The sequence below is a fragment of the Mobula hypostoma genome, chromosome 2 (assembly GCF_963921235.1).
Source record: "Mobula hypostoma chromosome 2, sMobHyp1.1, whole genome shotgun sequence".
Classification (NCBI taxonomy): Eukaryota; Metazoa; Chordata; class Chondrichthyes; order Myliobatiformes; family Myliobatidae; genus Mobula; species Mobula hypostoma.
Genome location: NC_086098.1, coordinates 200,717,250 through 200,742,561, shown reverse-complemented (window position 1 = coordinate 200,742,561; position 25,312 = coordinate 200,717,250). Strand labels below are relative to the sequence as shown.

The 25,312-nt window shown below is 40.3% G+C and overlaps 1 protein-coding gene across 1 annotated transcript in view; it reads left to right on the top strand.

Moving 5' to 3' along the window:
• Window positions 1-7,187: 7,187 nt before the first annotated feature.
• The window catches only part of LOC134342807 (brefeldin A-inhibited guanine nucleotide-exchange protein 2-like), a 146,214-nt gene continuing 128,089 nt past the window's right edge, over window positions 7,188-25,312 (top strand). The window contains exons 1-4 of the mRNA XM_063041398.1: window positions 7,188-7,431; window positions 19,706-19,736; window positions 20,124-20,256; window positions 23,287-23,430. Coding sequence (XP_062897468.1) covers window positions 7,308-7,431; window positions 19,706-19,736; window positions 20,124-20,256; window positions 23,287-23,430 — 432 coding nt within the window. The 5' untranslated portion in view covers window positions 7,188-7,307. The remainder of the gene's footprint in view (window positions 7,432-19,705; window positions 19,737-20,123; window positions 20,257-23,286; window positions 23,431-25,312) is intronic.

The following is a 25,312-nucleotide window of genomic DNA, read 5'->3' as shown; positions in this document are numbered from 1 at the left end:
ACGTTGGGCCAAATTATTTTGTGCTGCAAGATTCTATGATGTTGCAAGAAGACTAGTGGTCAAACTATAAACTGTCTAACATGGGTAAATATGAGATGTCAAAATGTCACAATGATTGAGGACGTTTGGTCTATAAGACTCTCAAGGAAGTTGAAAAAAGTCAAACTTAATTCTCAGCAATAATGGGGAGGGGGTGGTTATCTCAGGGTCCGAGGAAGACTAAACATTGTGCAGTCATCTGTGGATACGCATGTGGCTTCGGAGGCCAAAGGCCGAAGGACACATGCGGTTGCAGGTTGGATGTGGAATGGCGGTTGTTAGAACAGGTGCATACACAGCTTTGTGGCGTAGATCTGCAAGGCGCTGATTTCGGTCATCCTCAAAGTCAGATGTAGCTTTTCTGGACGGGGTGTGCCATGCAGCCCTGTCGGCCGCAGACACCTCAAGTTGTCGACGCTGGAGGTCTGCCCATTTGATGTACGATTTCAGATTTTCTTTGAATCTTTTTTTGGGGCAGCCCTGATTGCAATTGCCATGCTCAAGCTTACCGTAGAGCAACTGCCTGGGGATTCTTGTTTCACCCATGCGGATTACAGGGCCAGTCCAGCATAACTGGGCCTGGAGGATCCTTGTCTCAATGCTTGTGTTGTTGGCTCTGTCAAGGACTTCTTGGTTGGTGATTTGGTCCTGCCATTGAATCCTCATGATTGACTGCAGACAGCGCATGTGAAACTGCTCCAGCTGTTTGATGTGCCTGCAGTACAGGGTCCAGGTTTCACAGCGGTACAGGAGAGGGGTGAGGACCACAGCCTTGTACACCCAGAGCTTGGTTGAAAGCTGAATGTCCTTGTGCTCCAGAACTTTGACACAGAGTTTCCCGAGTGCCAGGCTGGCTTTCTGTATCTGGATTCTTGCATGGGGTGCATGGGAGGGGTAGCACCTCTAGATGGGGGGGTCTTGTCAAACTCCTTGGGAGTGGCTCGTCAGCAATAATAGTAAGAAATTAGGCTAATTTCACTTTGTTAAGTGAGAACTGAAACATCAGACAGAACCCAACAAGGTGACAAGAAGGAGACAGAGGAAGTGGTCATCGACTTTCCTTACAGGGAGTCTACAACTAATGGTGTACTACAAGGATCAGTCATGGAACCATTGCTGTTTGTCATAGATGGATAAGGATGTTGGTCGACTGATTAGTAAGTTTACTCCCGACTCAAAATTGCTGAAGTAGTAGGTGGCGAAGAAGATTGTGAAAGGATAATAGGAGCATAGATCAGTGGGGTGTTGGCTGAGCAGTGGTAGATGGAAATTAATTTATACAATTGTGAGGTAATGCATTTTTGAACATCGAGAAAAAGATATACAGCGAATAGTAGTGATCAGAGGGACTTGCGTGTAGCTCCTTGAAAATCATGACACAGGTAGAAACAGCAGTGAAGAAGGTATTTGGTACTTTAAAAGCCAAAACATTAAGAATAAGAGTTGGAATGTCATGTTGAAGCTGTATAAATCATTGGTCAGAATGCAGCTGGAATATTGTGTGTAGGTCTGGTGACCTCATTACAGAAAGGATGCAGTAGCATTAGGAAACTGCAGAAGAGTTTCACTAGGATGCTGCATGAAATGGAGGGGTTACTTAGAGATTGGATAAGATGAAGGGTGACCTTGCAGAGGCTTTTAAAATTAAGAAGGACATAGTTGGCATAGATAGGCAGAATGTTTTTCTAAGGTGATGGAATCTAAAACTAGAATCATTGGCTTAAGGTTAGGGAAGAAAATTAAAGGAAACTGGAGAGGCAAGATTTTCCACAATGACAGTGGTTGTTATGTGGAATGAGCTGCCAGGGGAGTGGCAGAGTCAGATACAATTACAATGCTTAAAGGGGATTTGGACAGGAGTAAAGAGATACAGACCCAATGCAGAAAATTCAATTAGCATAGATAGGTATCACAGTCAGCATGGACAAGCTGGGCCAAAGGGCCCATTTCTGTGCTTTACAACTCTATGATAGTATGAGAACAGAAGTCAAGAAAAATGGGGATGATAGCGGGGTTTTTCCAATACATTTATTGAAATTGATGCAGTTTTCTCAATACTGTCACTGAAGGATAGCGCAGAGAGAAATTGGGGGGGACCATAGCTAGATCCATGGAAAACAATCGCATTAATGATCTGGAAATAGGAAGAACAGGCATTGTTGTTGATTCTGGTTTTGAATGAATAGTAAAAAAAATCATTGTCAATATGGTCGCACCCAGTCCTAACCTAGTGGATAAGTCTTGTATGATAGATTTATAAATTTTCATCAAAGTCTTGGATGAGGTTGAAAGAAGCATTTTGTTACTGTAAGAAGCAGAAATCAAAATGTAAGAATTCGTATACATGGGAAGACAACTGGAAATCCCAAGAAAATTGTGAATTCAGTGTTTAGACATATGGCAACACACATCAAAGTTGCTGGTGAACGCAGCAGGCCAAGCAGCATCTATAGGAAGAGGTGCAGTCGACGTTTCAGGCCGAGACCCTTCGTCAGGACTAACTGAAGGAAGAGTGAGTAAGGGATTTGAAAGCTGGAGGGGGAGGGGGAGATGCAAAATGATAGGAGAAGACAGGAGGGGGAGGGATAGAGCCGAGAGCTGGACAGCTGATAGGCAAAAGGGGATACAAGAGGATCATGGGACAGGAGGTCCGGGAAGAAAGACGGGGGGTCCGGTGCGTCCGGTGCTCCCGATGTGGCCTTTTATATATTGGTGAGACCCGACGCAGACTGGGAGACCGCTTTGCTGAACATCTACGCTCTGTCCGCCAGAGAAAGCAGGATCTCCCACACATTTTAATTCCACATCCCATTCCCATTCTGACATGTCTATCCACGGCCTCCTCTACTGTAAAGATGAAGCCACACTCAGGTTGGAGGAACAACACCTTATATTCCGTCTGGGTAGCCTCCAACCTGATGGCATTAACATTGACTTCCCTAACTTCCGCTAGGCCCCACCTCCCCCTCGTACCCCATCTGTTACTCATTTTTATGCACACATTCTTTCTCTCACTCTCCTTTTTCTCCCTCTGTCCCTCTGAATATACCTCTTGCCCATCCTCTGGGTCACCCCCCCCCGTCTTTCTTCCCGGACCTCCTGTCCCATGATCCTCTCGTATCCCCTTTTGCCTATCACCTGTCCAGCTCTCGGCTCTATCCCTCCCCCTCCTGTCTTCTCCTATCATTTTGCATCTCCCCCTCCCCCTCCAGCTTTCAAATCCCTTACTCACTCTTCCTTCAGTTAGTCCTGACGAAGGGTCTCGGCCTGAAACGTCGACTGCACCTCTTCCTATAGATGCTGCTTGGCCTGCTGCGTTCACCAGCAAGGAGTATGTGTGTTGCTTGAATTTCCAGCATCTGCAGAATTCCTGTTGTTTGCGTTTAGACATATGGAATGTGTTTCGAAATTTTGATCCAGTAGTTAAAGGAAATTCACAGAGGGTAGGCAGGGAGTGGAGACAGGCAATCAGATAGTCTCAGCATTCACACATTCAAAGGACATTTATTATCGAAGTACATATACAGAATACAACTTGAGATTTATCCTTCCATGGGCAGCCATGTAACAAGGAAACACCATGGAACCCATTCAAAGAAAAACTTCAAACACCGAATGCGCGAAAGAAAAACAAATTTCCCAAATGACAAAATGGAAGTGAACAACACATAGAATATCAACATCAAACCAGGAGTATTGAGTTTGGTACAGTTCAGTGCCGTGCTGGTAGCCGACTGCAGGCTGCAGAGACTGTTTTCACTAAAGCGCCCCAGTCCGTATTGATCAGCCTCATCAAACAGTTCAAAAAAAGCAAATAAAAAGAGTAACCGGAATCCAGAAACATGAAACTCAGTTCCCCAAAAGGACTCCACAGCCATGAGCCTTGCCGATCAATCCTTGCAACATGGATCCCAAGACTCCTGCACTTTGTTTCGACAGCAGCTAGTGAGAGGGAGAGTAAGACCAGTTAACAGATTGTCATTCGTGACAATTTTTCACACATTACTGGAGAGGATTTTCTTGAAATCTACTCATAGATTATGGGCATTGCTGACAGGGCTGTCAATTAATGCCTATTCTCAATTTATCTTAAAAATGTCATGAGGAGCTGCTTTCTTGATCCGATGCAAATATAGTGAAGTTATTCCCATGGTAGTATTTGATGAGTAGTTCTAATATGTAGACCCAGCAACAATGACAGGAGGAGGGGTTTGCTGTCTTGAGGCAAATTAGGTTGGATAAATCCCCAGGACCTGACAAGGTATTCCCTCGGACACTGTGGGAGGCAAGTGCAGAAATTGCAGAGGGCCTAACAGAGATATTTAAATCGTACTTAGTCATAGGTGGGGTACGGAGGATTGGAGGATAGCTAATGTTGTTCCACTGTTTAAGGAAGGCTCTAAAAATAAACCAGGAAATTATAGGTCAGTGAGCCTGACATCAGTAGTGGAAAAGTATTGGAATGTATTCTAAGGGACCAGATATATAAGTATTTCAATAGACATGGACTGATTAGGGATAGTCAATATGGCTTCATATGTGGTAGGCTGTGTCTAAACAATCTTACATTGTTTTTTTGAGGAAGTTACCAAGAAAGTCAATGAAGATAAGGCAGTGCATATTGTCAACTAGGACTTTAGCAAGGCATTTGACAAGGTCCCGCATGGGAGGTTGGTCAAGAAGGTTCAGTCGCTCGGCATTGAAGATGAGCTAGTAAACTGGATTATATATTGGCTTTATGGGAGAAGCCAGAGGGTGATAGTAGATGGATGCCTCTCTGACTGGAGGCCTGTAACTGAGTGGAGTGCTGCAGGGATCACTGGTTGGTCAGTTGTTGTTTGTCATCTAACTCAATGCTCCTTAGAATGTAGAAGATTGAGGGGAGATTTGATAGAGGTATACCAAATTATAAGGGGTATAGATAGGGTAAATGCAAATAAGCTTTTTCCACTGAGGTTTGGTGGGACTACAACCAGAGGTCAAGAGTTAAGGGTGAAAGGTGAAAATTTAAGAAACTCAGGAGGGGAAACTTCTTCACTCAGAGGGTCATGAGAATGTGGAATGAGCTGCCAGCGTATCTGGTGCATGCAAGCTCGAGTTCAGTGTTTAAGCGAAGTTTAGAAGGCTACATGGATGGTAGGGGTATGGAGGGCTATGGTCCCAGAGCAGGTTAATGGGAGTAGGCAGGTCAATGTTTGACAGGGATTAGATGGGCATGTGGCCAAGTGATTAAGACGTTCGTCTGGTGATCTGAAGGTCACTAGTTTGAGCCTCAGCTGTGGCAGCGTGTTTGTGTCCTTGAGCAAGGCACTTAACCACACATTGCTCTAGTGTCTGTGCGAGGAGTGGTGCCCCACACAGACTTCCAATCTGCGCCTTGTAAGGCATGAAAATGCCCGACGCAGAGCTCTCAAGGTCTGAGTCGATGTTCCCTCCCCTCCCCCTCCCTCCCGATGGGCTGAAGTGCCTGTTTCTGTGCTGTACTTTTCTATGAATCTATAACATGGTTAAATTGATCAGAAAATTTGCAGGTGACACCAAGTCTGGGGGTGTAGTAGACAGTGAGGAAGACCATCAGAGTTTGGATCTGGAACAGTTGGAAAACCGGGCTGAAAAATGATGTATGGAATTCAATGTCGGCAAGTGTGAGGTGTTGCAATGAGGAGTGCTGCAGACCAAAGCAATCTGGAAATACAGGTCCATAATTCATTGAAAGTGGTGTCACAGGTTGATAGGGTCATAAAGAAAGTTTTTGGCACATTGGCCTTCATAAATCAAAGTATTGAATATGGGAGATATTATGTTGAAGTTGTATAAGATATTGGTGAGACCTGATTTGGAGTATTGTGTGCAGTTTTGGTCACTTACCTACAGGAAAGATGTAAACAATGTTGAAAGAGTACAGAGAAAATTTACAAGGATGTTGCCAAGTTATAAGGAAAGATTGAGTAGATTTGGACTTTATTCCTTGGAACATAGAAGATTGAAGGGAGATTTGATAGATATACAAAATTATGTGGCGTATGGATGGCGTAAATGCAAGCAGGCTTTTTTTTTTACTGAGGTTGTTTAGGACAGCAACTAGCGTCATGGGTTAAGGGTGAAAGGTGAAAAGTTTAAGGGGAACATGAGGGGAAACTTCTTCACTCAGAGGATGGTGAGTGTGTGGAATGAGCTGCCAGTGCAAGTGGTGTATGTGAGCTTGATTTGAACGTTTAAGACAAGTTTAGATAGGTTCATGGATGATAGGGGTATGAAGGGCTATGGTCCCAGAGCAGGTCAATGGGAGTTGGCAGGTCAATGTTCGACATGGACTAGATGGGCTGAAGGGCCTGTTTCTGTGCTGTACTTTTCTATGACTCTATAGCTGTGATATTCTTGCAAATGATGTCCTTAAACTCTGTAGCAGAAATCTTGAATTATGCTGTCCTACACGTCTTGAGTAGCTGCTGCAGACGAGGGTGCAGGAGATGAACAATTTTTAAGAAGATGGCCTGTAGCTGAGGAAAAGGAAAGCAGGATTACTTTTGCAAATAGGCGTGTTCGATTAAAGTAAATGCTTTTGGTAGATGAGATCAACGCATAATACAGATTGATCCGATCTGCACAGATCAGGAGGTGAATACTGTATCCTCAAACGTCTGTGTATGTCAGCTGTGTGTGTTTTGGTCATATGTTAACAAAGTCAATAAAACTCTGAAGCGGAATTGCCAGAGAGTGAGGTAGTAATGGTAAAAACAGACATGGGCCAGGTAAAAGAGGCGTTGAGAGCTTAATTGAATCAATTGCCACATAATCGTACGAAAGCTCAACAGGTGATTTTTTAAAACAGCCATATTTTTGCTAAAACCGGACAAATGAAATTTGAGGTAGGTGAATAGAGATAGAAGAAAGCAATAAGTGATAAGTTTGTTAATTAATATATAAAATGTGTTTCCTCAGCAGATGCAGAAAAAACAGCTTAACAAAGTATAGACTATCTCATTAAAAATAAGTAGCAGCCGTATGGTTCAATCCTGGCAATAGTTCCCGTTGCGCGTTACCTCGATTGTCAAAGCTGAGAAGCGATGGGCTGCGGCTGGCGCTTCCGAGGGACGAAAGACAGAGAGAGCCACGACGGCGAGTGAGACTTTCCAATGACAACTGCGCCTGCGGGTCGCCATCTCACGTGATCTCCAGCCAACATGGCGGTACCTGAGGATTAGGAGGAATCGGTCGCCCACCGTTCCATCGGTGTTCCCATCGCTGGCAGCGACGACCAATAAATCATGCGCGAGGACAGCAAAACCAAAAACATGTTCTTGACTCGCGCACTGGAAAAAATCCTAGCTGACAAAGACGTGAGGAAATCCCAGCAATCCCAGCTCCGCAAAGCCTGTGAGGTGGCTCTGGGTGAGTTTTCGGGTTGGCTGGCAAGGGAAATAGGGAGGAGGGGGAGGGAGAGTTCCTGCAGAATATTTGGTTTGACATGTATTTAACTGATTCCTGATAATTCTGCCCCATTATGTCAGTGGTATTAGCCAGGGTGACTCCAGAATAAATGTGGCTTGGAGAATAAAGTGGGAAGGCCTCCTATTCGCTTTCGAGAGTTTTTTTCACTTCCGCTGTTGAAACTGAGTAGACACGGTGGTTCCGAGAGGCGTCAGATTTGAAGCGACAATTTACAACCTGCAGGCTTTAGCGACATGAGACGATATATTATAGGCAATAGCAGTTAATCTAACATTGCTGTTTTTGTGCATGGAAGAGGTTGCTAAATCATTTATATGACACCTCATTGGTATTTGGTTTGTAACTTTGAATTCACACTGATTAGTATCATTTAAGCCCCCACCTGGCTTTCAAGATTTTATTTCATGTTTCTTGGATGTGGATGTTTCTCAATCCAACATTCATTTTTGACCTCGTTGTTTCCAAAATAAGGAAGAAGTCAACCACGTTAGTAGGTTACAAGTCTCATAAACGGTAGCTGTCCTTCCTTAAAGGGTGTTGGAGAAGACCATATGTTTTTATGACAATTTGGTAGTTTCATTGTTAATTTGTTAGCACCAATTTTATTAAATTACAAATTTAAACTTCTCTAAGTTTTCTTTTCTTGGCTTGGTTATCTTTATTTTTGTGAAAAAATTACACAAAATCCAGGGCAATTGTTCTGGTAGTTTATTCTATGCAATTTTTTGAGAGTTTGCATTTTCTTGGTTTTGTGATGACTCTCAACTGAGCTGTGATACAAGAATATTGAGGTAAGATGTGAAGTAACTTGATTAGATTTGTTGTCACTAGCTTAGATGATGTGAAATTTGCAGCAGCAAAACATTGCAAAGGTGTAAAATTACCATAAGTTACAAAATTAGTCCAGAAAAAAATGGAATATGTTCATGTACTGTTCAGAAATCTTGTAATTGACTGAAGTGATGAAATTGTATTTACAAAGGGGAAAATTTGTATATGCTACAAATCAGAGAGAAATAAAATGTTGGAAATGTGCAGCAGGACAGGCAGCATCTGTGAAGAGAAATATTTCAAGAGTACCTTTCATCAAAAGTAGGAAAAGTTAGAAATCACTGATGTTTTGAGTTGCAGGAATGTAGAATAGTGAAGAGATCAAAAGGAATTCCAGTATTATTATCGATTCCAAGGGAGAAAGAATAACACAAATAGTGCTGAAAATAGAATAGTGAAGACTCATTATTTACACCTCAACAGCATTTAACTTGGATTAACTACAGCATTATCATCATTATTCACTGTAATCTCTACCATCAAGGACATCTTCAAAAGCTGGTGCCTCAAGAAAGAGGCATCCATTGTTAAGAACCTTCACCATCTAGGACAGGCCCTCTTGTTATGACTATTAGAGAGGATGTGCAGGAGCCTCAAGATCCAAACTCAATGATTTAGGGACAGCTTCTTCCACTCCTCCATCAGATTTCTGAGTGGTCTTTTAATCCATGGAAAGGACCACGTTATTCCTCTTGTACAATTTATTTATTTTTGTAATGTATAGATTTCATATCTTTGTACTGCTACCACAAAACAACTAATTTCATGTCTTATGTCAGTTGTAATAAATCTGATTTTGAGGCCTTTTAAACTTCTATGGTTATGACTTTAAGTAATTTTTAATATCATCGTCTTAGTTATGCTGTTTGTATCATTTACACAATTAGTTACTTAAAGCATTGTCCCTTGGTTTGAGTGGGAGTAATTTGATGTATTTGCATACCTATAGCTTCCAACTTGTTGATGACAAGTTTTAGTCATGCTGCTTTGATGTGATGCTTATGCTCGTCCGTATGTCCCGATTCCATCGAAGCACAATGTGTTATGCAAAAGCTCTTTGAAAGCTTTATTGGTCATATTCTTTCCCTTGTTTCAATGTTGGCATGCACTTGAGTTTTCACTCCTCCTTAGATTCACAAACAATGATATGATTCTTCTGTGAACAAGATGGGCTGTGTAGTTTCAGATTTTATTCGCTAAATACAAACAATAATGTTCTGCTTTTAGCTGATGACCCCACCTTTATATCATGCCCACCTGCTTAACTTTATTACTTGCAAAAAAATTGTTTCCCTGTCTCAAGTTTCAGTGATTTTTAGGATCTAATTTTACTTGCACCTTTCTCTTAGTTGTACCTTTTCTCCCCCATGATTCTTCTGCTTGCCCTTCAGTGATAAATCATTGTGATCATTGCATTTAACACCATTGAAAGTGCTTGTTTGGCAATAATTTATCACATACCTCATCCATTTGTTTGCTTGAATACAATTTGATTTCCTTGGTGTAAAAAAACAGGGTATCTTCGACTTTGATGCATTAGGTAACTGAAAATCCACAACACTGTGATGTACCTTTAACATAGGAAATCGCTGCTTATCTTCTACCTTCCTGGTCTTTTTCAAAATCTTGTATACTTCAATGAAGTGCCATGTCATCTCTAGAGTCGATGTGGTGAATGTTGATTTCATCACCAGCAAATCAAACTTCTTATAGCATTACATATGGAGTCCAGAAATACATGAGTTGTGCCATGGCCTTGTAAATTTCATGAATATGCCCCTATTCTTACTTTCTGCCCTTGTATCATATACTAACCTTTTAGTTCATGTTCTGTATGCCACCTTCAGGCATCTGGTGCCAGTATCATATAGCACCCACTCATTTCTCACCATTTTAAAAAAAAGTTTTCTTATCAACTCCACGAAGGTGTATAACTTGTATTTTACATCAGATTCCACCTACCCCAAAACTAGAATGTTGGTATCATGTTGCAATTTCTCTTTCTGAACTGGCATTGTTAACTCATAAGCTTGGATATGTACAACTGTCTTTTCATTGAAATTAGTGTCAGTTGCCAATAGCTGAGGTCCAGGATTTGAATCTATTGGCACGCCATAAGCTACACAATGACAATCTGAAAATGGCACCTATAGAACTTCTGTGGTTTATTTCCTTTACTTTGTTCTTTGTCCATGATACATTTTCCCAATTTAAAGGCCCTTATTTTTAAAACACACAAAATGCTGGAAGAACTCAACAAATCAGCAACATCTATGGAAGGGAATAAACAGTCAACATTTCTGGCTGATGCCCTTCATCAAGTCTGGAAAGGAAGGTGGCAGAAGCCAGAAAAAGGTAGGGGGCCAGAATAAGGTATGCGGAAGTGGAAGGAGTACAAGCTGGCAGGCGATGGGTGAGGCCAGGTGAGGGGGAAGGTGGGTGGAGATGAAGTAAGAAGCTGGTAGGTAAAGGGCCGAAGAAGAACCTAATATGAGAGAGCAGTAGTCCATGGAAGAAAGGAGGTGATAGGCAAGTAAGGAGAAGAGAAGGGGCAGAGAGTGTGACTGGAATTTCCCCACTAATCTCCCTCCTGGCACTTATCCCTGCGAGCATAACAAGTGCTACACCTGTCTTGACGACTCTTACTTTACTAGTCGGAATCATCCATTGTACTCATTGCCCCTGTTGCGTCCTGTACAACGGTGAGACGTGGTGCATGTTTGGGAAGCGCTTTGCTAAGCACCTTTGTTCTGACAGCTGCAGAATCTCCCGGTGGCTACCCATTTCAATTTGACCCGTCTGTTGTCTCCTCTACTGCCACGGTGAAGCCAAACTCAAATTGGAGGAGCAACACGTTATATTCTGTCTGGGTATCCTGCAACCTGATAGCATGAACACTTTAACTTCTGATATTTACCTCCCCCACCCCTTCTTTTTCCATCCCCCATTCTGGTTTCTATCTCACTCCATCTCTTCTCTGGTGCCCTACCTCCTTCCCTTTCTTTCAAGGTCCACTGTCCTCTCTGATTAGTTTCCACCTTTTTCGGCTCTTTACCTCTTCAACCTTCACAATCGGCTTCTTACATTACTCATCCCCCCTTCACTCGCCCACCTTCCACCTTTCCTAGTCTCACCTATCACCTGCCAATCTGTATTTCCACTCCTCTGCCAACCAACTTGCTTTGGCTTTTGTCCCCTTCCTTTCCAGACTTGATGAAGGGTCTTGGCCTGAAATAGACAATAGACAATAAGTGCAGGAGTAGGCCATTTGGCCCTTTGAGCCAGCACCGCCATTCACTGTGATCATGGCTGATCATCCACAATCAGTATCCAGTTCCTGCCTTATCCCCATAACCTTTGATTCCGCTATCTTTAAGAGCTCTATCCATCTCTTTCTTGAAAGCATCCAGAGACCTGGCCTCCACAGCCTTCTGGGGCAGAGCATTCCATATATCCACCACTCTCTGGGTGAAAAAGTTTTTCCTCAACTCCTTTATAAATGGCCTACCCCTTATTCTTAAACTGTGACCTCTGGTTCTGGACTCACCCATCAGCGGGAACATGCTTCCTGCCTCCAGCATGTCCAATCCCTTAATAATCTTATATGTTTCAATAAGATCCCCTCTCAGCCTTCTAAATTCCAGAGTATACAATCCCAGTCGCTCCAGTCTTTCGAAATATGACAGTCCCGCCATCCTGGGAATAAACCTTGTGAACCTACGCTGCACTCCCTCAATGTCGACTGTTTATACTCCAACATAGATGTTGCCTGAACTGAGTTCCTCCTGCATTTTGTGCATGTTGCTTAAGATTTCCAGATTTGCAGAATAGCCTTTTGTGGGGTCATGCCTTTTGGAAATCCAGACTCCTGTGCTTACATTGTTTGCCCCTTGCAGATTCAATTGTCAAAAATATAATTACCTTTGTCAGGCACTGTTTTCCATTCATAAAATGACTGTGACTGTATTTAACTGTTATAATTTAAAAGTGCAAGATAACCAATCAAGTGCTTTATCATGAACAGAAAACACTGTGCAGATGCTGGAAACCTTTATCTGTTTTCCAGCCTTCTGCTGACAATGATCTATGTCATGTTAACTGAATAACTTGGTTCACTTCTGTTTCTGTTACATTTCTTGCATTTTCTGCAGTGTAGACGTTGAGAGTAAAACATGCTTAATTTTTTTTGTTACTTAAAGTGTAATGTATTCCTATTTAATCTAATTATAGATTTTATTGCAAAAAGATTTGCAATTTTTTATGATCCACTTTCCTTTGGTCATTATAACTATTTCATTATTTTTTTCCCCCCATTGGTAAGTTGATATTCTTGCCAATGTAATAAGCTTTAAATCTATTACAGTTCTTATTTAGGCCCATTTTGATATCTTTTGTGGAGTTTCCTCAATAGACTTTAAACAAAATCTGTGAACATTTTGTTACCTAATGGTAAATCTTTTAAACTTGTTTCCCAATCTGAACCGATGTACCACTTGTGTTTGTGTAACTAGCATTAGATTCAGTACTTATTGTTTTATGTGTCTCTCAAACAGCAGAGAAAACTTAATCATATTTAATCACCTCTTGTGAGAAGTCAGTTAATTCTTTCATTGTGTTCAAAGGTCTAAAAATATTGCCTCATTGGTTCCTTGACGTGTTGCTGCAGGAAACATTTTGAACTTCTAACTGAAGTTCATGATGCCAATTTCTCCTGCCCTGCTCTGATAAAGGTTGAAGTCATCTGGAATTATGACCTCCTCTGCAAGTGACATAGCACTGATAAACAAGTGTTATTTTGTGCTTATCACCCCCATACTGATTCTAATTGACTTTTGATTTGAGTCATTCGTCATTACTGTCCTTGCAACAAATTTGAAGTGTACCCCCACCACATACTCTTTGTTGTTCCATTCTGAAAGTCAAGTATCTTTCCTATTCCTAGTTTGATCGTAGTGTGACTGTATTCCTTCATAGCTATTAATTCAAATTCATTTATTCCTATTTGCCTCATCTGTTGATCTATTATGCCATAAACATTTGTGCATTCTGATTAATTTGTTTTTAAAATTTCTCGCTCTCTCCCACTGAAATTGATACTGATTCCTGAATTTCTATTACTTTGTCCATGGTACTGCTTCCAGCCTCACTCTGCTTATTTTCCAAACTTGTACTTTACTCCCCAGTCCTTTGCTTTCTCTTTAAATCTAGAATCACCCTTGCTCCCATCCCACTTCTAAAATTTTGAAGTCCCTCTAGTGTCTCAGATATCAAATTGTCCAGTATGCACTTGCTTGCTTTTATTAAACTCAGTGTTTGTGAAATATTTTCTGTGAAGATATTTCTTAAATAATCTATTGTATTTTGCTATTTCCAATTAAATTTTATAAGTTATTCCCTGCCTTTTTAGGACCTGGATTCATTTGAGTTACTCTTTTTTAAAATATTTTCTGTTTCACCTTCATAAACATGTATCACCTCATTTGGACATGATTTACTGGTTTTTAAGATTCACCCAACCCAAATGTCCTCCAAGTTACTCTGAGCAATTTAATTTAGGTGCTGTGCTGAAGACTGAAGTTCTTCATGATACATGTTGTAAGCTCTATATAATTCATGATGAATGCTCTTCAGCAGTGTAGCTTTTGTCAGGATCTCAATAAGCATTCCTGCTCAATGTTCTTGGTTCTTGCTTTCCCTGCTCCTGCACTAATTTGGCTTCATGTACTTTTGAGTTAAAAATCATTCTTCACTGCCGGAATAATAAAGATTAGCTTTGTCACATATACATCGAAACAGTGAACTGCTTTGTGTCAATGACCAGCACAACACAACCTGAAGGTGTGCTGGGGGCAGCCTACAAGTATTGCCATTCTTTTGGTGGGACTAGGCAGAAAAATGGTTCGGCACAGCCAAGAAGGGCCAGAAGGCCGGTTTCTGTGCTGTAATGTTCGATGGTTCTGTGGTGCTAACATACTAGCCTGAACCGGTACATCTTTTGAAATGTGGGAGGAAACCGAAGCACCTGGAGGAAACACATGCCATATGGGGAGAAAGTACAAACTCCTTACAGACAGCAGCAGGAATTGAACCTTGATCTTCTCATCACTGGTGCTGTAAAAGGTTACACTAACTGCTATGCAACTGTGCCGTCATCTTTTGTCTGCTTTCAACTTGAATTAGAAGGAAAGGGGCTTAGAGGGTAGAACGTATATGAGGGGGAGTTATCTGACACGAGGGAAAGATTTAAGGAAGGTTGTTGTATCAGGAGAGAGGAATCCCTGAAGCTGTGGGGACTGAAAGAAGAATGACAGCTCAAGAAAAAGAATATGCACAAAACTCTGTCTTTGTGTGGATTTCCTTAAAGTGTATATGTACAGACTGTCTGTCCATACATTTATCTCCAGTTGCTTGTCCAGGTCTTTGCCCTGTCAAGATCGTGTGGTTTCTAACTACGCAGCAACCAGAGCCCCACTTAATGTAATTCATTCAGGAATCTTCCTCTGCTTGGAATAACTGGAAGCATTTTAATTTCTTTCCCAAATGATTGCCTAAGAAGAAGACAAACCCTGCTAATTTCGTTTTTTTCTCTTGTATCTGTCCTCTAAAGATCAAGTATTCCAGAATATTTTTCAAACTTTGGTAACAGGGCCAAGTGTTCTACCTCCCTGTTCCGTTAGTGCATCATGGAATTTTTATAAAGTGTCTCAAAATTGCTCTCTGCTTATCATTTTTGAGATTACTTCATTATTTTGACTTTGATTTTTACTTTTTAAACTTTTATTTTTCCCTTGATGGCAAAGCGCTTTGGATGCAGCAGCCTATACGGGGCCAACTAAAGGTGTTTTTATTATCTTTTTTTAAACGTCTTTTTTACAATTGCAAGGCACTAATGGACATTAAGAACTTCAAGAAACAAGTCTACCCCATCAGTAAGTTGCTTGTTGGTGGAGGAGATGGGATCTGGGTGTGGACCGTATTACTGCCTGCTACAGAGAGGCGTTGGAGTAGGTGTGCAAAGGCGCTGTACAGTCTAACAGTGAGTGATTTGTTTTAGTAGTTTTTCTTGTGATTGCAAGTTGATATTCAACATTGCTGATATGGAATGCTGCAATGGTTTATTGGTTGTACTGACAGCAGAAGAGCTGCTTGGCCTTGGGCTTGTTCTCATCAACAACATCAATGGACTAGCAATTTGGGCTTTATTGTTATTATGTGTGACTGTATGTTTACTGCTGTCTTATGTGCTTTGTGCTGTCTAAGACTGTTGGCACTGTGTTTTGCACCGTGGGCCCAGAGGAATGCGGTTTCATGTGGCTGTATTCATGTGTATTCATTTATGGTTGAATGACAATTGAACTTGAACACTGCCAACAGTATCACCTCCTTCATGCACTTGTACACATGACAGTTTGAAAGTGATTTTTTTTATCGACAGTCTATCCTATCATTTTTTGTTCAAATAAAGGCACAACGTGTATTAATGTATTGTTGCACTAAAGAACGGTTCCCTTTCTAAGTTCTGGTGCCAACGCCTGGTAAATCAAATCACCTTTCTCTTGCTTCACACTTAGAGGCACGAAGAAAACTAATTTGCTTAGTTATAAGGCAGCTGGCTTTGGTAAAAACCATTGAGTTTACAGTGGTTTTGGATATACAGTTGCAAGAAAAAGTTTGTGACCCCTTTGCAACTACTTGGTTTTCTGCATTAATTACTCATAAAATGTGGTCTGATTTTCATCTCAGTCGCGATAGTAGACAAACACAATCTGCCTAAACTAACAACACAGAACAATTGTACTACTTCTCATCATTAATGAGTACACCATTTAAACAATCACAGTCTAAGTTCAAAAAAAGTATGTGAACCTCTGGGGCAATGCCTTCTACAAAAGCTATTTGGAGTCAGGTGTTCCAGTCAACGAGATGAGATTGGTGGTGTGGGTTGTAGAGGTGCTCTGCCCTACGAAAAAAAAGACGCACAAAGTCAGGTTACAGACAGAACCTGCTCTTCTCACAAAAGATCTGTTAACCTGTACCATGCCTCAATCAAAACAACTTTCAGAGGACCTTAGAAAAAGAATTGTAGAAATGCATGAAGCTAGAAAAGGCTAGAAAAGCATTTCGAAAGACCAGTGTGTTCATCAGTCCATAGTAAGAGGAATTGTCTACAAATGGAGGAAATTCAGAACTGTTGCAGTTCTCCCTCGGAGTGGTTGTCCTGCAAAAATCACATCAGGAGCACAACATGCAATGCTGAAGGAGGTGAAAAAGAACCCAAGGGTAACAGCAAAAGACCTGCAGAAACCTCTAGAACTTACTGAAGTCTCTGTTCATGTGTCTACTATGAGAGAAACACTGAACAAAAATGGCGTTTATGAAAGGACATCATGGAGGTAACAACTGCTGTCCTAAAAAAAATAATTTTGCTACGTATCTCAAGTTTGCAAAAGACCACCTGGAGGTTCCACAAGGCTTCCGGGACAATGTTCTGTGGACAGATGAATCAAAAGTTGAATGGAAAAGGTCTAGTGCTTTCCTGGTGTATATAGCAAATAAACTCTTATCGTGCTTCCAGCTGGGTACAGGTATCAATAATAACTAACGTTTCGCTGACAAGCTGCCATTTTCAGGCATCATCCCGAAGAAGATGGCAGAGTTTGTCATCGAAATGTTGGTTATACTCGATACCTGTACCCAGCTGGAAGCCCGATAAGAGTTTATTTATACTTGCCTCGAGCATTAGTTTGTTGAAGTGTTAGTTCTGCAGTGCAATGCAACATTAACATCTGCTCCTTGGACTCAACCTCACTGTCTCTGGGTAAGTTTCCCAAGATGAGCACTTGTAATACAGATCTGATTGTCTTGGATTTTTGTTGTTCAATTCTCAAATGAAATAGTTGCAAAACTGCAGTAGTAAATATTTGCTTCACTGTTTTTAATTAACTAATCTATTTGTCTATCTGCGTTTATTAAGTTAAATAAGAAATTGTGCTTCCTTCTTGATTTAATTCTGTGCTCTTTGTGAACAAAGAAGGACTCATGAATTATGAATTTGCTGTCTGTTACTTCCAACCCAGGATAACTATTCAATTGCTTTTATAATTTTGATTTCTTTCTGAGCCTGAGTCCATCGGATATTCTACCGGCTGTCAGGTTCTGGGTCAGGAATGCTGAAGTTGCCTTAAGTCTTCAACACTTTAAATTTGACTGTTTTGCCCCTTAATATCCTGTCATAAATCAACCCATGCTGAAAACTTGTGCATGACCATCTAATGGAGCAGTTTGCACATTGATTGTTCATGCACTTCATGACCACCTTGGTTAATATACCAGAGGGTAACTGGATCTCCTATAAATATATTCAAGTGAGAAGGGTATTAGTGACCAGAAATCAGTCTGGTCACTTTATGGTGCTGATATGTCCGTGATTATAGAAATTCATTTTGTTTCCTCTATGGTGAAGGCGAATGGACAGCATTTCTATTTAAATGCTGGAAATCCTTGGGTTAGATTGCATCTTAGAGAAAGGAGAGATACGGTTTGTGATTTGACAACTGAATTTGGGAAAGATTATTTATAACAGACAAAGTGCAAAAGCAAGGAACTGTTCGTAAGAAAGAACAACAGGGAATATAGGAGGATGTAAATTCAGAGGTTAAAGAATAAAACAAATGCAAATTCCATTTCCATACATTGCTTCTGCTGCCTTCTCTTTTTTTCCAGATGAGAACCAAGATTATATTGCTGTTCTCCTGCCTTCCACCCCAATAGTCCTTGCATTTCACTTATTCTGCCACTTCAGCAAACATCATACCTCCCACTTAAACATTCTGAAGGCCCTCTTCTTCCTGTGATACTTCCTGACAATGAACAGGAGGTAAATGCCTTGCCTTGTATTTCTTCCTTTTTATTGTTCCATTCCTGAAATACTTCATCCAGGTGAAACGATGTTTTATATTTCATTAAATTTATTACAAAGGTTTCTCATTGATATGACCTTATCAACTTTAAAGAAAACAGTTATAGTTTGGGCAAAGGCTCTATGAAGCACAGGTCCACAACCGTGACTTGAGGTTTCCAATCACCTTAGAAAATTTTTGCTGCCATCATTCTTGTTCCGAAATAGTTTAAAGTAAATATGCAGAAGGATACCTTGTCATTTGATGAAGTTGTTTGCACCTTTGCGGTCTACGGGGTGGGACCAGAAATTGCCATTCAGTTTTTCAGACAGCCACAGATGATAGAGATTTTGACATTTCCACTTAAAGCATATGTAGTGGATTTTGTTTCTTAACTATTTGATATTCCCTGCATTGTCATCCCTTTGTAATTTCATCTTTAGTTCCTTCCAAACTTTCATAAACCTTCCTCCTGAATTGCTCCTGCCTCTCCATTTCCTTGAAGCTTGTTTTATCTCCTGACTTTTCCCTTGAGCTAAAGGTCATGAGGTATTTTTCTCTCAGACCTAAAGGTGAGTTTTCACTGGTTTTTCTGCTCTGTACTGTGACAGCACAAGACATGCTATGTAGAAATGGCTTACTTGTGTTTGTTTCCACCACTGACATGGAAATGGTTCTTCCACTTAACGTTTCTTGACATGACATTTCTCACTGAATAGATAATAGGATGTGCAAGCATTGGAAAGGATACAGCGGAGATTTACCAGGATGCTGCCTGGTTTAGAAAGTATGCATTATGATCAGAGATTAAGGGAGCTAGGACTTTACTCTTTGGAGAGAAGGAGGATGAGAGGAGACATGATAGAGGTGTACAAGATAATAGGAGGAATAGATAGGGTGGATAGCCAGCACCTCTTCCCCAGGGCACCACTGCTCAAGACAGGAGGACATGGCTTTAAGGTAAGGGGTGGGAAGTTCAAGGGGGATATTAGAGGAAGGTTTTTTACTCAGAGAGTGGTTGGTGCATGGAATGCACTGCCTGTGTCAGTGGTGGAGGCAGATACACTAGTGAAGTTTAAGAGACTACTAGACAGGTATATGGAGGAATTTAAGATGGGGGCTTATATGGGAGGCAGGGTTTGAGGGTCGGCACAACATTGTGGGTCGAAGGGCCTGTACTGTACTGTGCTGTACTATTCTATGTTCTATATAACAGAAATGAAATTTCTATAACTAGTCATTGCAGTGTTGATGACTGTTACTGAGCATGGCATGGAGTACTGACTTGCTTGCACATGACTTTAAATTTTGCATTTGTTGTGTAGTTTAGAAGATACTTGGACCATTTGCTTATATTTAGAAATGTACAGAGTGATGAAACTTTCATGGTGTTAACTCAATTACTACATTGAAAATGTTACATAATTGAACAATGTGTTGTGCATCAACTTAGCAACTCAGTTCACTTTTTTTTCTCTCAACAGAAGAAATAAAAATTGAAATAGAAAAACAAAGGTAGGACATACTGCTGTTTTTCCTGAAAGCTGAATTGTATCTTTGTTAGCTGTTCCCTACAAAAGGAGGATGTAAGCAGAAAATGCACTCCCTTTTGAAATATGATCAAATATTTTGTATTATGTATGTTGAATTGGATTTAAAATGGTTAAAATATAAATGTGAAGTATTTTGATTTTACATTGGTATCATTCAAGTTTGCATTGAAGCTTTAACCAAGAACGTCATTATGTGAATTGCTGTAAAGTAATTAGCTTTGCTTTTGTGAAAGATATTAATTTCTCTTTTTCCAGTAAATCCATAGATGTTACTACATTTGCAAGTACTCTTAATCTGTTTCTTTCAACTTTTCTTGGCTTTTTAAAAAAAATTATGGTTTTTCTTTAGATCGGGAGAGAAACATGGTTCTACAATACCTAAAGCAAACTTCATTGAGGCTGATAAGTACTTTCTTCCATTTGAGCTGGCTTGTCAATCAAAATCCCCTCGTATCGTCAGCACGTCTTTGGACTGTCTGCAAGTATGTTAACTTGACCTAATGTTTTAAGCATGAATGTAAATAATATGCAGTTGCAGTTACCCTTTCTTATTGTTCTACTTTATAGTTTCTTTCACTAATATAGTTCCTCTATTCATCATTTTTTTAAAAAAAATGCTGGTATGTAGTAGGTCCACATTCCTGTGGCAGTCAATATTAAAACAATTATACTGAAATTAAGTGCAGCAGTTCTTATTTACCATCTCTGGAAGACTGAAATTGAATACAAAAAATCATGGCCTGTTTAACCTCCTGCATAACTAGTTATCCTCAACAGTTTTATAATCATAAACAAATGTCACAAAAAACTGTCTTTAAATAGGGAATTAATGCCAAAAATAATGTTTTTTTGAAGTTCCTGAATAGAGAGATTTAATCTGAAAGAGGTGTAGAGATCAGTGAAAAAACCTATACTTCTAAGGTACCTTTTTTTTTATCACCAGTAAAGGTGGCCAGAACTCCTTTTCAGCTCACCTTTTTTTCCAACTCGTCTTGAATCAATTAGTTTAAGCATCACAATGTATTTTATTCTGTGTCTGTTTCCTTTATTATCATGTGACTTGGGATATTTATCTGCATTAAAGTGTTGCTGTTAACGTTTTTAAATTGCATTACATTCTTTCTCACTTGGATTCACTGTCTTTTTTACCTTTGGTCATTTTCACTCACTTTCGAATTTTCTCTGGTTCAAGCAATCTTTTTTTCCCCCACCACATAGAAAGAGAAGTAAAAAATAAGAGAACAACTTGTCAGGTTATGTGTAGGAAGAAGTTGGAGCTCTTGCAGATCCTCAAGCCAATAAAGGAAAGTTACAATGCCTGTTTTTTTAATAAAAAAAAGGTATTCTCCCCCCCCCCCCCAACACATGCAAAATGCTGGAGGAATTCAGCAGGCCAGGCAGCATAAATGGAAATGAGTACAGTTGATGTTTGCACATCTGGGCACTGCAATTTTTCCCCATTCTTCTTTACAAAACTGCTCAATCTCTGTCAGTTTGCATGGGGATCATGAGTGAACAGCCCTTTTCAAGTCCAGCCACAAATTCTCAATTGGGTTGAGGTCTGGACTCTGACTTGGCCACTCCAGGACATTAACTTTGTTGTTTTTCCACCATTCCTATGTAGCTTTGGCTTTATACTTGGGATCATTGTCTTGCTGGAAAGACAATTCTCTTGAAGACTGCATCAGATTTTCCTCCCAAGATTTCCCTATATTCATTTTACCCTCTACCTTCGCAAGCCTTCCAGGACCTGCTGCAGTGAAGCATCTCCAAAGCATGATGCAGTCACCAATGTGCTTCACGATAGGGATGGTGTGTTCTTGATGGTGTGCAGTGTTTGGCTTACGCCAAACATAGTGTTTAGTGTAATGGCCAAAAGACTCAATTTTGGTTTCATCAGACCATAGAACTTTCTTGCAGCAGACTTCAGAATCTCCCACATGCCTTCTGGCAAACTCTAGCTGAGATTTTATGAGAGTTTTTTTTTTCAACAGTAGTTTTCTCTTTGCCACTCTTCCATAAAGCTGTGACTGGTGTAGCACCTGGGCAGTAGTTGTTCTATGTGTAGTCTCTCCCATCTCAGCCATTGTAGCTTTTAACTCCTCCAGCGTTGTCATAGATTTCTTTGTGGCCTCCCTCACTAGTCCCCTTGCATGGTCACTTAGGTTTTAAGAATGGCAGAATTACAGCTGTGCTGCATTCTTTCCATTTCTTGATGATTGACTTAACTGTACCTCAAGGCCTATTCAGTGACTTGGAAATTTTCTTGTATCCATCTCTTGTTTTGTGCTTTTCAATAATCTTTTCACGGAGTTACCTGGAGTGTTCTTTTGTTGGCTTGATGTAGTTTTTGCCAGGATACTGACTCACCACTTGTTGGACCTTCCAGATAGAGGTATATTTTACTACAGTAAATTGAAACACTTTGACTGCACACAGGTCTCAAAAACGTATCTCCATCTGACGAATTTTGTGACTTCTAACACCAATTGGCTGCACCAGTGATGATTTGGTGTGTAATATTGAAGGGGGTGAATATTTATGCAATCAATGATATTTGTGGTTTATATTTATAATCAATTTAGATCACTTTGTAGAGATTTATTTTCCAGCAAGACAGTGACCCAAGTATAAAGTGAAAGCTACACAGGAATGGCTTAAAAACAAAGTTAATGTCCTGGAGTGCCCACGTCAGAGTCCGGACCTCAATCCAATTGAGAATGTGTGGCTGAACTTGAAAAGAGGTTTAAACTCACAGTCCCCATGCAATCTGACAGAACTTAAGCAGTTCTGTGAAGAAGAATTGGGCGGGGGGGGGGGCGTGGATTGCAGTGTCCAGATGTGCAAAGCTAATAGAGTCCTGTCCATGCACTCAGGGCTGTAATTGCTACTATAGGTGCATCTACTAAATACTGACTTGAAGAGGTGCTCACTTATGCAATCAATTATTTTGTATTTTACATTTGTAATTAATTTGGATCACTTTGTAGAGATCTGTTTTCATTTTGACACAATAGTCTTTTTCTGTTGATCAGTGTCAAAAGGCCAAATTAAATCCTCTGTGATTCAATGGTGTAAAACACGAAAACTTCTGGGGGGGGGGGGGTGAATACTTTTTATAGGCACTGTTGATCTTGTTGATAGCTGTGGTCAGGCAAATGCCACACATGTGGCATTGGTCTCCTTCACAAGCTCATCATATTTGGAAAGGGCAGTTGTGATGAATGCATAGAAATATTTCCAGAACATATGGCTGTCAAATCACTGCGTTGTGACTCAATTACCAAATTGCATAAAGTGATTCTTGGGAGTGCATGATGAAGAATTTATAGAATTTTTAAAAAGCATTTCTCAACTTCACAAATAAGAACTTATCTGAACATTTCATTTGTATATAATAGGGATGCTGTGAAGTTTCATCTCATTGCCTTATGTGTTTAGCTGTATTGGCATATAATGCACCTTTTTTATTGCTTACTAAATACTAAGTCTTTACGACTTTTTTTTGACAGAAATTGTTAGCTTATGGACATATCACTGGTAATGCTCCTGACAGCTCAACTGGAAAGAGGCTAATTGATAGGATTATTGAAACAATTTGTGGATGTTTTCAAGGAACTCAAACAGATGAAGGCGTGCAACTTCAGATAATTAAGGTATGTTTGTATTCTAATTAAATCTGAATAAAAGTTACGTGCGCAGATTCTGTCATGTCTATAGATGAAGAAATACTAATACTTAGAAACTTTATCTGCAGTTGTTTAAATCTCTGCAGTTATTTGATCTTGTATGCAACTTAAACCGTCAGTTGCATTTGATCTCATAAAGCTTTTTTATAAATCTCTCTGATCCTCATTTTCATCCTCCCATTCTGAATTTCAATTTGTTTTGATTAATGGCAATCTCATCTCCTAAGGCAATTATGGTCATGTAATGAAAAATAAATTACTTCCATTTACTATGATCTGGCCCTGAAATATTGAGTGGAACAAGGTGCAGTATAAGATTTTGTCTTGAAATAGAAGCTTTGTTTTCTTGCATGCTAGCATGGGTACTGGAACCAACATTTCTATTTTACCTAACTGCTATTCTTGTCCTGAAATGAGATGAATTAATCATAAACTCTGTTCTATAATTTTGGCTGTTACGTTGTGACCTGAAAAATGTGACGAGTTTGGTCATTTCATAGTTACCGACAGCAAAATATTTGGCTGACCTTTGCAAGTTAGCTTCAGGTTAATGATAATTAGTATGTCCAAGTTCATGTAAATAATACTATCATTTAGTTAATTGTGTTATTCTATTGCTCATCAGAATCAGGTTTAGTATCACTGGCATGTGACGTGAAAATTGTTAGCTTAGCAGCAGCAGTTCAATGCAATACATAATCTCGAAGAGAAAAAAAATAAAATAATAATATAAGTAAATAATTACAGTATATATTGAATAGATTTTAAAAAAGTGCAAAGAACAGAAATACTGTATATTTTTAAAAAAAGTAGGTAGTGTCCAAGGTTTCAATGTCTATTTGGGAATCAGATGGCAGAGGGGAAGAAGCTGTTCCTGAATCGCTGAGTGTGTGCCTTCTGGTTTCTGTACCTCCTCCTCCAGTGAGAAAAGGGCATGCCCTGGGTGCTGGATGTCCTTAATAATGGACACTGCCTTTCTGAGACACCACTCCTTGAAGATGTCCTGGGTACTTTGTAGGCTAGTACCCAAGATGGAGCTGACGAAATTTACAACCCTCTGCAGCTTCTTTTCAGTCCTGTTCAGTAGCCCCCCCACCCCCCCCATACCAGACAGTGATGCAGATGGTCAGAATGCTCTCGACCGTACATCTACAGAAGTTTTTGAATGTATTTGTTGACATACCAAATCGCTTCAAACTCCTGATAAAGTATAGTTGCTGTCTTCCCTTCTTTATAACTGCATGGATATGTTGGGACCAGGTTAGGTCCTCAGAGATCTTGACACCCAGAAACCTGAAACTGCTCACTCTCTCCACTTCTGCACCCTCTTAGGATTGGTATGTGTTCCTTCGTCTTACCCTTCCAGAAGTCCACGATCAGCTCTTTCGTCCTACTGTTGCTGCTAAGTTGAGTGCCAGGTTGTTGCTGAGACACCACTCCACTAGTTGGAATATCTCACTCTTGTATGCCTTCTTATCACCACCTGATATTCTGCCAACAATGGTTGTATCATCAGCAAATTTATAGATTGTATTTGAGCTAAGCCTAGCCACACAGTCATGTGAATGTAGAGAGTAGAGCAGTGGGCTAAGCACACATCCCTGAGGTGCACCAGTGTTGATGGTCAGTGAGAAGGATATGTTATCACCAATCCACACAGATTGTGGCCTTCTGGTTAGGAAGTCGATGATCCAATTGCAGAGGGAGGTACAGAGGCCCAGGTTCTGCAACTTCTCAATGAGGATTGTGGGAATGATGGTATTAAATGCTGAGCTATAGTCAGTGAACAGCATCCTGACGTAGATGTTTGTGTAGTCCAGGTGGTCTAAAGCTGTGTGGAGAGCCATTG